The following is a 15,746-nucleotide window of genomic DNA, read 5'->3' as shown; positions in this document are numbered from 1 at the left end:
TCTATTGCTGCATTTTGTGACTATTTATTCTTCTTCCATCAATCATTTCCCCCCTTCTGTGATAATATTCTGTTGAAATTTGATGTCATTCTGACCAGTGGTATTATATCTACAGTGGTTTGAAAGTTTAACTTTAATTATAATCATTCTGTATATTAACACATTGGAGAAAAACTACTTTTGTTGGATACCCATAAAAGTTGAAATATGATTTATGGATTTAGTTTTAAAATGGTCTTCTGAAAAATTTACATTTTGTGGCTTTGAATTATATCTTTCTCACCCCTTCAATTATTACATACTGATAAGAATAACACAACACCCAGCCCTCAAGTGGATAAAATTTCTGACCTGGCTGGGAGTCAAACAGGTCCCCTGCACAGCAGTTAGGCACATTGACCACTTATCTACAGAGGTGTAAGTCTATACATGAACGTACTCATGTTCTGATGATGAGGTAGAAGGTTTCTGTAAACAGTTACTCAAGCTAATAAATGACATCAAACATCACTATAAGACATTAGTGAGGAGTTTAATGTATAATACTAAAGTACTATAAAATTAAAGATTGATTTCCCAGTCAGAAATTTAGCATAAAACAAAAACAATTCAGGTCAAACAGCAGTGAAATTTGTCAAAAAGAAAACATGTTCATTCTTAATGCATCATTCAGAAGAAAGCAAATGAAAAATGGACTTTGCAAAGAGCAAATGGAATTAAAAATGAAATTGACTACATTTTATTACACAACAAAGGAAATATATAAGACGTAAACATGCAAAGCTGTTTTATAATTTCATGAGATCACACAGTCTTAATAAAGATGCAGAGTACAAATTAGCAATGTTATATGGATACAGACACAAGGAACAATTATTGAACACAAAAATAAAATCTCAAATAAAATAAGGCAACTATTAATGAGAATATATATGAAGACAGTAACTGTTCTCGAAAGAACAGAATACTGTTGATGATCGTGCAGCTTTTCCCTGGAATAAATAATGACTAACTGAAACCCTCAGCTGCCGAGAGGTGTTGTTGATTTACCTCGATGTAGACAGCTGAGAATGTGTGCCAGGATCTCCCGGGTTCGAGTCCCAGTCGGGGCACACGTTTTCAGCTGTTCACATCGAGGTAAATCAACATCTGTCAGCAGCTGAAGGTTTCAGTTAGTCATAATTTATTCCAGGGAAACGCTGCACAGTTATCAACAGTATTCTGTTCTTTTGAGAACAGTTACTGTCTTCATATATATAGTTAAAGGCTACCCAGACATTGACCTTCGTCTGTGCGAATGCGCACGGGTTGCCCAAACTCTTACGGGAATCGCCAAAACGTGCGCGAGTAATAAGTGAATGGGCAAATGTCTATAAGGTACATTGCATATGTAGAATTGTGGACAGTTGGGAATGTGAGTCTCATGGGAAGCGTGCAAGGGATAAGTCCCTGCAGTCGCGCTATTCATTTGTGTCGTTGGTGGCTCAGATGGATAGAGCATCTGCCACGTAAGCAGGAGATCCCGGGTTCGAGTCCCGGTCGAGGCACACATTTTTAGCTGTCCACATCGAGGTAAATCAACAACACCTGTCGGCAGCTGGGGGTTTCAGTTAGTCATCATTTATTAATGAGAAGGTGAGAGATTTTAAATTTTATATCTGAGCCTCAGGCTATGTTAACCAACTTATTACCAAGTCATCATCAGAAGATTTGAATAACTCGACAACTGAACAGGCCCAGGGAGGTGCCTCTCCAGGTCTGTTCAACTGACATGTTACTATGCAATCTATTTTAATCATCAGAAACTATTTTAATCATCAAAAAGTTGAAACCAGTAATGATACCATTTGAGTTACCTGAGGCTTACAAGATCACCACCACATTTCTTTTAAGGCCGTGTGCCTAGTCTATGTAAGATTCAAGGAAATTATTGGGAATGCAAAAAAAGTTTCATGCAAATGACAATAAGAACATGGTAGTATATACTAAATTAAACAAAAAAATACAAAAATATCTCTGAAAGGATGAGAAAAAACACAACAAAAATTTGGCAAAATGAACATCTGAAAACAATGAGAATGAAGAAGAAAAGAACAGACACACTTCTTGTGTATAGACTATTATTTTATTGGACAAGTAATTACTAATACACAGATCACTGAAGTGTTTTAAGATTTCTTTAAATGTTCATTTAGTTCACATGATGAATTAAAAACACAGATGGTTAACAACTAAAATATTGATTTCGGAAGTAGCACAAGAAATCAGGAAAGGGCACCTGCAAGTAATAATGCTTTAATGAAACTGGATTAAGCTGGAGCCAAGTACTACAAATTCTGTCGAAGAAGACGAATCCTGAGTACTGGAGCAATGCTGTAACTGATCTAATTCAGAGGAAAACATTTGAAGCAAAACAATGCTACAGCCTTCCTTAGCCTTCTCCAGCAAGTTCAAAAATTCAGACTTCAAGAGGAAAAATATGAAGAGATTTTTTAAAGGACAGTCAAATGAAAATGAGACAGATGGAAAAAAGTAAATAAACTGTTTGTTATTTCAAAAGTAATCACCCACCCACATGCAGCCAAGGTTGTTTCAAGTATGCTATAGAAGTTTCACTGAGAAGTCCTTACACATCCTCTATAAATTCCTGATCTCTCCCCATGTGTTTCCCATATTTTTGGAGCCCTGAATAAAGGCATTTGCGGCTGTCAATTTGCTTTGGAAGAAAAGAGGAGCATGTCTGGGTACAATCCTGGTTCCATAGGCGACCACAAACATTTTTCCATTAAGGCACTGACCATCTTGTTTCACAGAGGGTTAAATGTATTAACAGTTATGGAAATTACTTTTGAAATAATAAACAGTTTACCAGCTTTGTTTCCTCTGCCTCATTTTCTAATGACTGCTCCTTATATATAAGATTCACAAACTTGGAAAATGAAGAAGTAATGCTTGTTGATGGAATCTGCATTTTTCTCATGACATTGTACTTACTGCTTATATTGCACAAAAACTGTAAGAAATTAATACAGCAAGTCTGAAAGTATGCCTAAAAATCAGTTCCAATAAAACTAAAATAATGAATAACCAACACAATGGAAAAAAAAGATTTTGAAAACAATGAAGTCATAGAAACAGTTGATGCGTTTTTGTACATATGGCAGTCGAAGACAACAACTGGATGGATAAGAACAGTAATAAATAGAAATGTCAAAATGGTTCAGACAGTTTCCATTATTAACTAAAGCCAGTGAGATAAGATCTTTTGAAGTGAAAACCATTAAGAAACTGAGGGTTGGTTACTGAGCACTGTAGAGATGCATGTTGGGAATTTCTGTGCGGCATAAGGAAAGAAATGGATCAGGGAACAGATAGAAAATTAACAAACAGATCAGGAAAAAGACTAGAGTGGAAGATATCCCAATAACTGCAATGTAAGTGATAAAGGAGGTTGGCAGAACATGCATCCACACAAACGGATGGTAGGTGAACAATATAATCTTTTTGCTCAATTAAGAGAGATTAGAAACGACCAACCCTACAATCTAACGAAACATGACTAAATAACATTACAAATCATTCAGGAGCAGTATGAATGTGTGTAGCTGAAGATTGCAATATATGGGCATGACTAGAGGTGGCCTTTATCAAGCAGTGGATGAGCTATGGAAATATCTCAAGACATTCTGATGTATGCCCCATGAGACATGCCAATGGAAGGAAAAAAGCTTGGAAAAATACTCATCAAATATAGTGATCATTACTGTGCATATAGGGCAACTAGTACTTTACAGAGTGCTTGCATTTTTCACTTGGTAGTTTCAGAGCTTTTTTTTTTTTTTTTTTTGTTTTGTGGACAGAAACACAATTGTGTGTTTAGATCTCACTGAAACAAGATGATAGAAGGATGTTCTTACCCTTGTTGTTTCTTAGCTTTTGAAAGCAGCCTGGACATGAGTGTTACATGATTGATATGACAGTGCAATTGACTATATCCTCAGAGGCTGGACTTCAACTTAGTTGAATAATTGTGGGTTGTCTCAGAACACAGAATTTCTTCTAGAACTAAACAAGCCACACAGATTCATCACTTTGCCGTCACTATAGATTTCCAGAAAGAAGAGCCATAATTCCACAAGAGACTTTCTTAGGGCCAATTGCAAGAATGTCATTAACTGTTGAGAAGACAGCTATAAAGACTAATTCAGCATCAAATGTGTAGTAATTGCTACAACACGAATTGAGTCTATGGAAGACTAGTAACTTCGCCTTCTGAGGTACACAGACTACTTTTCATCATTTATGATTTTTGTTAAAGTGTGTGCTGACTTTCTAATTGGTTTTCAATCAACTGTCAAAAGTAAATTTTAATAAGTATTTCTGTCAGTCGAAGGGTGAGAGGGATTATTAAAATTACGTTCCTGAAATTTGAAGGAGCAGGCTTCAAACCTCCATACAGCTTGAGGTTTTCTGTGGTTTTACTAAATCAATTAAGGAAAATGGCAGGATTGTTCCTTTAAATAAATCATGGACAATTTTCTTCTCCATGCTTAATAAATACCGGGCTACAACTCCAGCTCTAATAACTCTCTCTGACAGGCCATTAACTTACCAGTTTATTAGATCTTGAAGAGTGATTTTAGCTGGATTGGTGGGCTTGACCATGTCAAATATTTCATCACTAACATCTTCAAATGAGACAGGCTCTTGTCCATGTACTACCATCTGTTCTTGTATTGACTGAAAAAACAAGGTTACTTAGATTCAATATACAAACAAAGCAAGTGTGACAAAACACAAAACATTTCAGAGGAATGTTTCAGATTTTATGTGAAATACCACTTTCGCCCGACTTCAAGATGAGGTTTTTTCTCCAAAATACAGGATAATCTTGTATTTACATATTAATCTATTGGTTCTGAGGTCAAAGCTTTTGTGTTGTGTAACACCTTAAATAGAGATCATCTTACATTTACAGATGAAGCTTTGGCAATGGAGGTCACATGCAGATTTAATTTGAAGAGTTCAGAAGGATACGAGGGAGAACAGTGGCATCAGCTTGGCCGAGCACTAGGATGGATGTGTGGAGGAGAGTAGTGAGTGAGCAGCAAATTTTGTTGTGCTACCAACCATGGGAATGTGTACTGTGTATCTTGGCTTTTTATGACCATCTACCACAGTTAGAGCTGCAGCCTGCCTGAACCCGACAATAGCTGGAACTGAAGAGACTTTAGAATTGGACAAATACACAACAATAGTATATGTTTCTATAGGAGACAAATTAATTCTAACAAAAATGTTTGCACAGAACACTTGAAATGCGGAATGACAAATGAAACACGATTTTCAAAGATGGCGCTATGGCGGTCACTGCTCTACAGAACTACTGATTTTCAAATTTGGCAAAACAATTAAGTCTGTTTCCGTAGCTCACTGATCAGTGTGTCCGGTTGCTATGCAGAGAAGCCTTGTTTGAATCCCAGTACTGTCAGGGATTTTCCTTGGTGGGAGGCATGATAAGAGGTGCATACAGCCTCATGAGGCTAACTGAGGAGCTACTTAAATGAGAAGCAAGGCTCCAAGGGCAATAAAGCTGACACGAGACCTGGAGAGTGATATGCTGAGCCCACACATCTCCATACCACACCCAACAATGCCATTGACAGAGGATGACATGATGGTTGGTGGATCCTGGCTGGCTGATTAGGGCTAGAAAAGAGAACCTCTTGTATGAATATCAAGAGCTCAGATGGAAAACCAGTTCTAAGCAAAGAAGGGAAAGCAGAAAGGTGGAAGGAGTATATAGAGGGTCAATGCAAGGGCAATGTACAGTCTTAGACATAAAAACTGACCACTAGCAGGCGGCCACAGAGACTAAGTCCGAGTCGTTCACTTAAGGTGGCCAATAAAACTGACCGCCCCTGACAACTCTATCCCTTTTAAACCACATTTCCGACTGAAGTTATGAGTCTGATTAAGCACTGAAGATAATTCGTTTAACATTCTACCCACCAGCAACAACAAATATTCCAGAAACAATTCCACAAGACAGCTCATGGCTGTGTCGCGATCATAACAGCTCACGCTCGAGCGTTTCCTCGCGCTGCAGCGGCCACCGGCCAGACGCCACCCGCCGCCTGAAATCTGGCGCCGCCCAGGTGCATGCGTCGCGACGCTGTCAGTGTATGTATCAACTGTCATTTTCGAATTTGAAGTTCTAGTTACCATCTTGCAATTAATAAGCATTGATTTTTGCAAAATTGAAAATCATGAACTACAGTTAAGCATTGTAAAATTGAGTCGCAAGTGGAAAAAAGGTGTAACATCTGCAACACAATCTTTACTTTTGGTATAACAGAGGGGTGAATGCAGAGGAGGCAGCTAGAAAGATTTGAACGGTGTGTGGAGCGAGTGTTTTTGGGAAAAATAAACCAGGAAAAGATATTCTTGTTTCAACAAAGATTGTTCTGGCATGTATGATTTTCCACATTAAGGAAGTCTCGACTACTGATATGTGATAGATTACCATTTTACCATCATGTGACATTTGCATTCAACAAGCAAACTTCAGAAGTCTGGTGTAGGAGTACTGACTGCATGCTCTAATTTGAAACAACAAAAATCAACGGAGTGACTGTTATTGAACGTCATCAGGTCACTCATTGAGCATTCCTATGCAGTACTGTTACTGGTCACGTGTTGTGAAGCCTTTATCGTTAACTCCCTAAGAAGAAATGAAAGGCTGAGCCCCACCAAAAGACGTAAACTCAAGCAAAGAGTAGTGTGAACATAATATTTTACATCTGATAGCTCCAAAAGTGTGTTTCGGGCTACGAATTCTGTCAAAAGGGGTGTGTGCAACACAGCTGGAATTTGTTGCCAACAACTGAGACACTGTTTGGTCGCAGTGTAAGAAAATCGAGCAACAAAACTATATCACCTGTGCTACTGCATGATAACGCACTCTGTTGATTTGAGAAACAAAACTATCCAGGAGATGGATAGGGAAGTCCTCTCTCGAGCACTTGTCCCTCTTGTCATATATTCGTAAAATTTTACCTTTCCCACCCTTGATCGATCGACCGTCAAGGCAATTCATTTCTAGACGAAAATACTCTTAAAACTACACTGGTTTAATGACATCATTAGCACCAGTAGGTTTCTACTGGCGTAGAATTTGTAAACAACTTTAGCATTGTCATATAGTTTTAGATATCGTGAAAGAAAATTCTGCTGCTGATTAATTTCTCTTTGATGATTCCTGTTGCGTTTAGTAAACTAATGGAAAATGCAATTAAAATATTCACTGTACTAATACAAATTTAATTCAGCTAACTACAGAAACATCACGACGGCAGTCTATCTTAATAAAGCATTAAGTGTCTGTAAGACGATTGAGCCTATTTAAACGCGAATTGACTTCGGAAAGATCTGTATTTATTTCATTTCTCGTATCATTCGCAAGTATTATGAAAATGTGGCATTTCATAGATAAAATTATGTATTCACAACAACAACAATAACAACAAATATGTTGGCAGAAAACAAAAGTGGCATTATGAATTTGGCAATACCATAAGGTTTTCACTCTGACACTAAGGGTTACTGAAAGTAGCAAGACGAATTTTGCTCGAGCGTTGTTTTATGATTCCCTTATTGAGTTTGTATCTGCCTGCTACAAAAGAATTAAAGATCTGGCTTTCAGCGAGTCTCGAAAGGCGAACGAAAGTAGCTTTCACCTGGTAGCCAAGCATGTTACCTGGGAACTGGCTTTTTCCTAAAGTGGGAAGACATCCTTTTGTGGTTGAATTGTTGGCAAATGTCAGTCAGACGAGTGTCGTTGGTCTAAGCGTTTCAGTGTGTTGAATTTGTACTAATGATTTTTCTACATGTTTTCTCTGTCCCAAATAGAGAGTTGAAGTCTTCCATTAGTATTTTCTCGTCATCTTGGTCAATTTTGCTCATAGTTTTTTCGAGTGTGTTCCAGAATTTTTCAACATTTTCAGTGTTTTTCTTATATTTGATGTTGGTGGGGTCATGTGCATTGATGAGTGTATATTTTTTACTGAGGCTCTGAATGAGCATAGTCATAAGTCAATTGTTGATGGGCCGGCCACAGTCGCCGAGCAGTTCTAGGCGCTTCAGTCCGGGACCGTGCGACTGCTACGGTCGCAGGTTCGAATTCTGCCTCGGGCATGGATGTGTGTGATGTCCTTAGGTTAGTTAGGTTTAAGTAGTTCTCAGTTCTAGGGGACAGTTGACCTACGAAGTTAAGTCCCATAGTGATCAGAGCTATTTCAACCAAAATTAGCTGTAGCTTCTTGGTACAAGTGGAAACAAAATACCTTCAAAGTATCCTACCACACGGCGACTTTGCAGAGGCAAAACGGAGGACTTGGAATAAAAGATGTACTTTTAATATAATACATGTCACTAAGACAGGCATCACGAAACTTCTGTTCCTCTCGTTAGATCCTGGGGATAGGAATGCTCCTGTTATTGTAGCACGCCAGCATAGATTACGGCCGAAAGTGCTATGGCGATTGGAGCTGTATAAGGCTTCCACCAGCACAAACCAACACTAGAACCATTTATGATTATATTACAAGACATCGTCTTCACAAACCAATTCCAGTAAATTAACTTGAAAAAAACTGGAGGAACGTCTGGAAAAATATCAACAATAAAATTATACCAACTAGAGTCAGTGCCGTACGGTGCGACGTTGTAAATGAAACCATACCCACAATAGAACGATTATGGAAAATCAAATTGAGACCATCTCCATACTGCAACAATTGTTGGCTTGTAGAAAATGTAGCACACACCTTCTTATGTGAAAATAGAATCAGAATTTGGAACTGGACTAGGAAGAAATTAGCACTACCAACAGAACCGTAGGAAGTCATATACCGATACTGAAGCTTTACAACCCGTCTGGAAATATTACCCGTCCGCAAAGAATAACAGTTATTCGTGGCTTCTGGGACAGTTTGTGTTTTACGTTGTAACAAACAAAACTTAGAAGAGTACATGTTCTATATTGCAGAAGAATATTTTAAGCTGAAGAAGAATAACAAATATAAGGAATGTTTTAAAATTTTTTATCTATTGCTTTATGCGGGCTACAAAGAGGTGGGCAGTTTTATTGATTAGAAGAAAAATACTATTCTATCACTTTTTTTATTCCTGGAATATTCTTTCACATTGTTTCTATAATCAGAACTGTTCTAATTTGTCAAAACCCCTCCGGCTCTGTAATTTCGTTCATTTGTTAAAACATATATGGCTTCCTTACAGACCTCATATGCATACAGTGCATAACAACTTAAATTGTGAATACATTTCTGAATGAATGTTTGTTATGTATTTTCCGTCACTCTTTTCACTGTTATAAGTTACGTTCTACAAGGAACGCATGCCATTGGAGGTGGCAATCTGTAATTTATTTTACCTTAATTACTACTTCAATTTTGTTCTACAATTTAAAGGAATATATGGGTGCAAACATGTAATACATGGGAATAATGCAGCTGCTCAGTGACAGGTAGGGGGAAGGGGAAGCATTGTGGCCAGGCCTCGGATCTTCAGCCCCTGCCTCTTTGCCCCCGCCTACCTGGTGCTGAAAGTCTTCTCAAACTTAAAAATAATAATAATAATAATAATAATAATAATAATAGTGCAGTGATCAGCACATCATTCAAGTAAGCATGAGGTCTAGGTTTTTTTTTTTGAGGCAATAGAGGTGATTTGCGAACATTTGACTTGCCATCAATGTAACAGGACTTCAACGGCATCCAACCCTTAGTCATTGCTTTGTGCCAGCGCTAAGCCATGTCATATACAGGATGTTACAGAAAGGTACGGCCAAACTTTCGGGAAACATTTGTCACACCCAAAGAAAGAAAATATGTTATGTGGATATGTGTCTGGAAACGCTTACTTTCCATGTTAGAGCTCATTTTATTACTTCTCTTCAAATCACATTAATCATGGAATGGAAACACACAGCAGCAGAACGTACCAGTGCGAATTCAAACACTTTGTTACAGGAAATGTTCAAAATGTCCTCCGTTAGCGAGGATACATGCATCCACCTTCCGTTGCATAGAATCCCTGATGCAGCCCTGGAGAATGGCGTATTGTATCACAGCCGTCCACAATACGAGCACGAAGAGTCTCTACATTTGGTACCGGGGTTGCGTAGACAAGAACTTTTAAATGCCCCCATAAATGAAAGTCAAGAGGGTTGAGGTCAGGAGAGCGTGGAGGCCATGGAATTGGTCCGCCTCTACCAATCCATCGGTCACCGAATCTGTTGTTGAGAAGCGTACGAACACTTCGACTGAAATGTGCAGGATCTCCATCATGCATGAACCATAAGTTGTGTCGTACTTGTAAAGGCACATGTTCTAGCAGCACAGGTAGAGTATGCCGTATGAAATCATGATAACGCGCTCAATTGAGCATAGGTGGAAGAACATGGGACTCAATCAAGACATCACGTGATTGCATAATTGTGTGCAGATTCTCGTCAGCCCACAAATGTTGATTGTGAAAATTTACAATTTGATCATGTTGGAATGAAGCCTCATCCGTAAAGAGAACATTTGCACTGAAATGAGGATTGACACATTGTTGGATGTACCATTTGCAGAAGTGTACTTGTGGAGGCCAATCAGCTGCTGATAGTGCCTGCACACGCTCTACATGGTACGGAAACAACTGATTCTCCCGTAGCACTCTCCATGCAGTGACGTGGTCAACGTTACCTTGTACAGCAGCAACTTCTCTCAGGCTGACATTAGGGTTATTGTCAACTGCACGAAGAACTGCCTCGTCCACTGCAGGTGTCCTCGTCGTTCTAGGTCTTCCCCAGTCGCAAGTCATAGGCTGGAATGCTCCGTGCTCCCTAAGACGCCAACCAATTGCTTCGAACGTCTTCCTGTCGGGACACCTTCATTCTGGAAATCTGTCTCGATACAAACGTACCGCGCCATTGCTATTGCCCCATGCTAATCCATACATCAAATGGGCATCTGCCAAATCCGCATTTGTAAACATTGCATTGACTGCAAAATCACGTTCGTGATGAACACTAACCTGTTGATATTACGTACTGATGTGCTTGATGCTAGTACTGTAGAGCAATGAGTCACATGTCAACACAAGCACCAAAGTCAACATTACCTTCCTTCAATTGGGCCAACTGGCGGTGAATCGAGGTAGTACAGTACATACAGACGAAACTAAAATGAGCTCTAACACGGAAATTAAGCGTTTCTGGACACATGTCGGAATTACATCTTTTGTTTACTTGTGTGTGAGGAATGTTTACTGAAAATTTGGCAGTACCTTTTTGTAACACCCTGTATATGCGAATCAGATTGTAGTTCATATTTAGTCAAATAACGAATGGTCAGTATACAAGTATGCCGGCTGGGGTGGCCGAGCGGTTCTAGGCGCTACAGTCCGGAATCGCGTGACCACGGTTGCAGGTTCGAAACCTGTCTGGGGCACGGATGTGTCTGATGTCCTTAGGTTAGTTAGGTTTAAGTAGTTATACGTTCTAGGGGACTGATGACCTCAGAAGTTAAGTCCCATAGTACTCAGAGCAATTTGAACCATTTTTGAAGTATACAAGTATTTACGAAACAGAAGAAGCAGGATTGCAGCGAACTGATCACTTAACCGAGTGCAACATAGATTACCTGTGCAATGAGTCATTCCAGCTGCATAGCTGAGGGTAATATTTGTTAAGCAATTCATTGCAGAATTAATGTAATACCCGCACGATGATCTCTGTAGTCATACTGTATCATTAGCAGCCTGCGAATGGAGTACTATGTTCGTTAAATCGGATTACTCAAGCTGAGGCCAAATAAAGACATGTGACGCCGCCACATCACTATCTTTACTTAAGTAGGTAGTCAGCCCTAAATTATGTGCGCCACCATCAACGTTAGAGTAAGCAGTTTGACAGCACATCACCACTACAACTACTGACAACCTGAACCATCACGCAGTTGTAACTTGCAGTAATTACAAGTTGCTGATGTTTGTCAAGAATAGCGGAAAGCGGCTCTGAAGTTCCATTTGCATTATGCCTAGGACGGAGAGAATCCTAAATAACAGTAATAGGGCACCCAGTGAAGAGAAGAGTCCACGTATTGTCTCAAGTTCTTGCAGTTTGATATTAATGCAGTTCCCGATTGTTTCACACTAACGGGCTCTTTTGGCTATCGGAATACTCATATGCGAATTATAAAAGTGTAATTGCTAGAACGCTCAACTACCTTAATAACACCTCATTCTGGATTGAATACGACCCGGAAAGCGACATTAATTTGACGTTCCTATCCATCTCCTGACGTCTTACCGACTGAAGTCTGAAGTGAATGCACAGTTGTGTTGCCTGCAGCAAGGATTCTGTGAAGTGCTATGGTAGCTGGCAGTTATTGCTGAATACAGACATGTGCAAATATTCTCACTGCTCTAGGGGAACTCGTCTTTGTTGCATTTTTTTCCAATTAGCACAACAACATAAGGCTTGTTCTGCTGAAGAACTTGAAGCCCACAAGTCCTTAAATAAGAATTTCCTAGCAGGAGTAATGCATGAAAGGAAACAGACTGTTGGACAAAAGAATGGACAGCTCCCTGCTTTTTGTGTTTCTGATAGCGCCTACGATAAGAATATGGTGTCATATTATGTTTCAGATCCCTAAACTGTTTATTTTTTTTACTTCACACTAAAACAAAAGTTATGATATGAGAAGAGGAAAAGACTTATATGCTTCTCAGGACCTTAAGTTTTTCATGTTTATTATCTCACTTCATACTGAAACAAGGGCGCTAATATGAAAAGAGGAAACTAAATATACACTTCCAAGACATAATATTTCCTTGTGTGCTACTACTGCATACATGAAAGCCCTGCAGTTAATTTTTGTATGTTGGATAAATTTTGATATCATCCCACATTCCTTTGTGAGAAGGTTCCTATTTTTTTGGGATTCAAATAGAGTGGACATTTCATCACTGGTTAATATTCTGATGACTAATGACGTGATACCCATTGCAATTGCTCCATGGTACCTGTAAGTAGAGTCTCACGTTGGTTACTATAAGAACACGCAAGCAGTGATATCTGCTCACTGCAGTCAGAGCCAAGGTGATTTCTTTCTGTTTATGGCGAAGCATCTGCTGCAGTGTCCACACTCAGCTAACATAAACAAATCACGGCGGCATTGGGCACTGCTAATCACTGCACTTCTCGCGAGCCTCGACAGCAAGTGTCGCTGTTAACGATACTATGGATTTAATACATCTTACTTGACGTAATATGCAGGACGTGGGTTGGGTAAATGGTGGTGGTTAGTGTTTAACGTCCCGTCGACAACGAGGTCATTAGAGACGGAGTGCAAGCTCAGGATAGGGAAGGAAATCGGCCGTGCCCTTTCAAAGGAACCATCCCGGCATTTGCCTGAAACGATTTAGGAAAATCACGGAAAACCTAAATCAGGATGGCCGGAGATGGGACTGAACCGTCGTCCTCCCGAATGCGAGTCCAGTGTGCTAACCACTGCGCCACCTCGCTCGGTGGAGTTGGGTAAAGATTCAGTTTGTAACATCCCATTGCATTAAAATACTTTACAGTCCTTTACAGTCCTATTTGTGTTGAACAACACATGCACCAGTCAATTCCTCAATTGGCGTCGAGTGGATGAGATTTTTCAATTACCTTGCATTGCAAGAATTGTAAGGAGGAGACTGAAAGTAAATGGACATGTACGCTAAAGAGCTGCGACAAAGCAAAGCTTGACTGATTATCAGATAATTGTCCACAAGGGTTTTGTGGACGAGTATACTTTTAGTAACCAACCCACCCACGATCATTACGTAAGATTTCTCAAAGGCGTAGGGGAATTGGTTTCATTAAGTCGTCGACAGTGTAGCGTGATGGTTTACTTCCCACCATACGTTTTCTACGTTCGTCCAAAGGTCGCTTGCATTTGTAGGTCCACATGGCAATAACCTTGCTACCTCTGCCCACATATTCTCTATCTGGTTGATGTTCGGTGATCATGGAACAAAAGGCAACAGCTTAATCCTCTCTTGGCCCTGAAACCAATCTTGCACTGCTCCGCTATGATGGATGGGGCTCTGCCCCTGTAAATGCACTGTTATCTTGCTAGTTCATTTATTTATATTTAAATAACGTATTTCTAATAAGCACATTGCATTATTATTTTCCACAGTGTTTAAGAATTCAGGCCTTGTCATAGATACGAGATCTAGATTCAACAGTCCGATTAATAATGTGGTTTACCCAGTCCATCATATGATGAGAGTTGTAGCCGGATATCCACACTAAGACAGACTGGTAGAATCCGATAAGTACGATCTGGTATCGAAATGAAATTACAGAAATCAGATTCCTCTGATGCAGTAACAGGCAGCAACTGTCTAAGAAAAAGTGAGAAATATGTCTACTAGCAGCAATTTAACGTAATTATAACCCATATTTATGTGATGGAAATACTGAATCGAACAATATAAATCTATTTCAGTGGTGGGAAGATACACCATATCATATTTGCTGATGACATAATGAGAATAATAATAATAATCCCGTGTGGCGAATGGGGGAAACACTCCCCCATATGGGTGGTACCGAGGAAATCAAATAATTGGGGTGAACCAAATACTAACACAATCCTGAACGGCTTCTCAATCTGTTGAACCCAAAATCCAGACACATCAGTGTGAAAATCACTGCTACTCTGGTCACCATCTGTTAGCTCAATGAGCTTGGCTGAAAATATTTGCTTCCAAAGGCTTCAGCACCCTCTGGTCCTGTTATCATCCAAGCCAAGCCAATGAAACACAAGCAAACATGAACACTGCAAGCAAAGTCAACTTTGCCCCAGGTGGTACACAACCCGGCTGTCGACAGGCGGCAGTTGGGTTTTCGGATTCTGAAGAGTCCAGGTTAGCACGGCAGAGAATACCGAAGATCTCTGGTAAATTTCCCTACAAGCAGGAAACATGCATTTGAAAACTAAACATCGATATATTGAGCCAAGCTTGAAAACTAAATACTCTCACAAAGGAAATCGACCAACAAAAAGTTCTCATCCTTGCTCTTCAAGAACCACGACTAATGGACTATGAAACCTTGCATTACGAAAACCATTGCATCTTCAAGAGCAAAATACAATAAAAGGTAGCAAAAGGCGTACCAATCTTTGGCATTGCAGTTCTCGAACACAGATCTATCGTCAACTCTATCAAAGAAATCACACCCATCAACAATCAAAAGGTTCAAATGGCTCTGAGCACTATGGGACTTAACAGCGGAGGTCATCAGTCTCCTAGAATTTAGAACTACTTAAATCTAACTAACCTAAGGACATCACACACATCCATGCCCGAGGCAGGATTCGAACCTGCGACCGTAACAGTCGCATGGTCCCGGACTGAAGCGCCTAGAACTGCTCGGCGACTGTGGCCGGCCCATCAACAATTGACTTATGACTATGCTCATTCAGAGCCTCAGTAAAAAATATACACTCATCAATGCACATGACCCCACCAACATCAAATATAAGAAAAACACTGAAAATGTTGAAAAATTCTGGAACACACTCGAAAAAACTATGAGCAAAATTGACCAAGATGACGAGAAAATACTAATGGAAGACTTCAACTCTCTATTTGGGACAGAGGAAACATGTAGAAAAATC

The 15,746-nt window shown here is 39.6% G+C and overlaps 1 protein-coding gene across 1 annotated transcript in view; it reads right to left on the bottom strand.

Annotated features, from left to right (window-relative positions):
• The window catches only part of LOC126278494 (serine/threonine-protein phosphatase 2A regulatory subunit B'' subunit gamma-like), a 61,696-nt gene that overhangs the window by 10,395 nt on the left and 35,555 nt on the right, over positions 1-15,746 (bottom strand). Inside the window, exon 9 of the mRNA XM_049978653.1 lies at positions 4,613-4,740. Coding sequence (XP_049834610.1) covers positions 4,613-4,740 — 128 coding nt within the window. The remainder of the gene's footprint in view (positions 1-4,612; positions 4,741-15,746) is intronic.

The sequence above is a fragment of the Schistocerca gregaria genome, chromosome 6 (genome assembly GCF_023897955.1).
Source record: "Schistocerca gregaria isolate iqSchGreg1 chromosome 6, iqSchGreg1.2, whole genome shotgun sequence".
NCBI lineage: Eukaryota > Metazoa > Arthropoda > Insecta > Orthoptera > Acrididae > Schistocerca > Schistocerca gregaria.
Note: the sequence above shows the minus strand (reverse complement) of the source record. Positions and strands in the feature narration are given on the sequence as shown.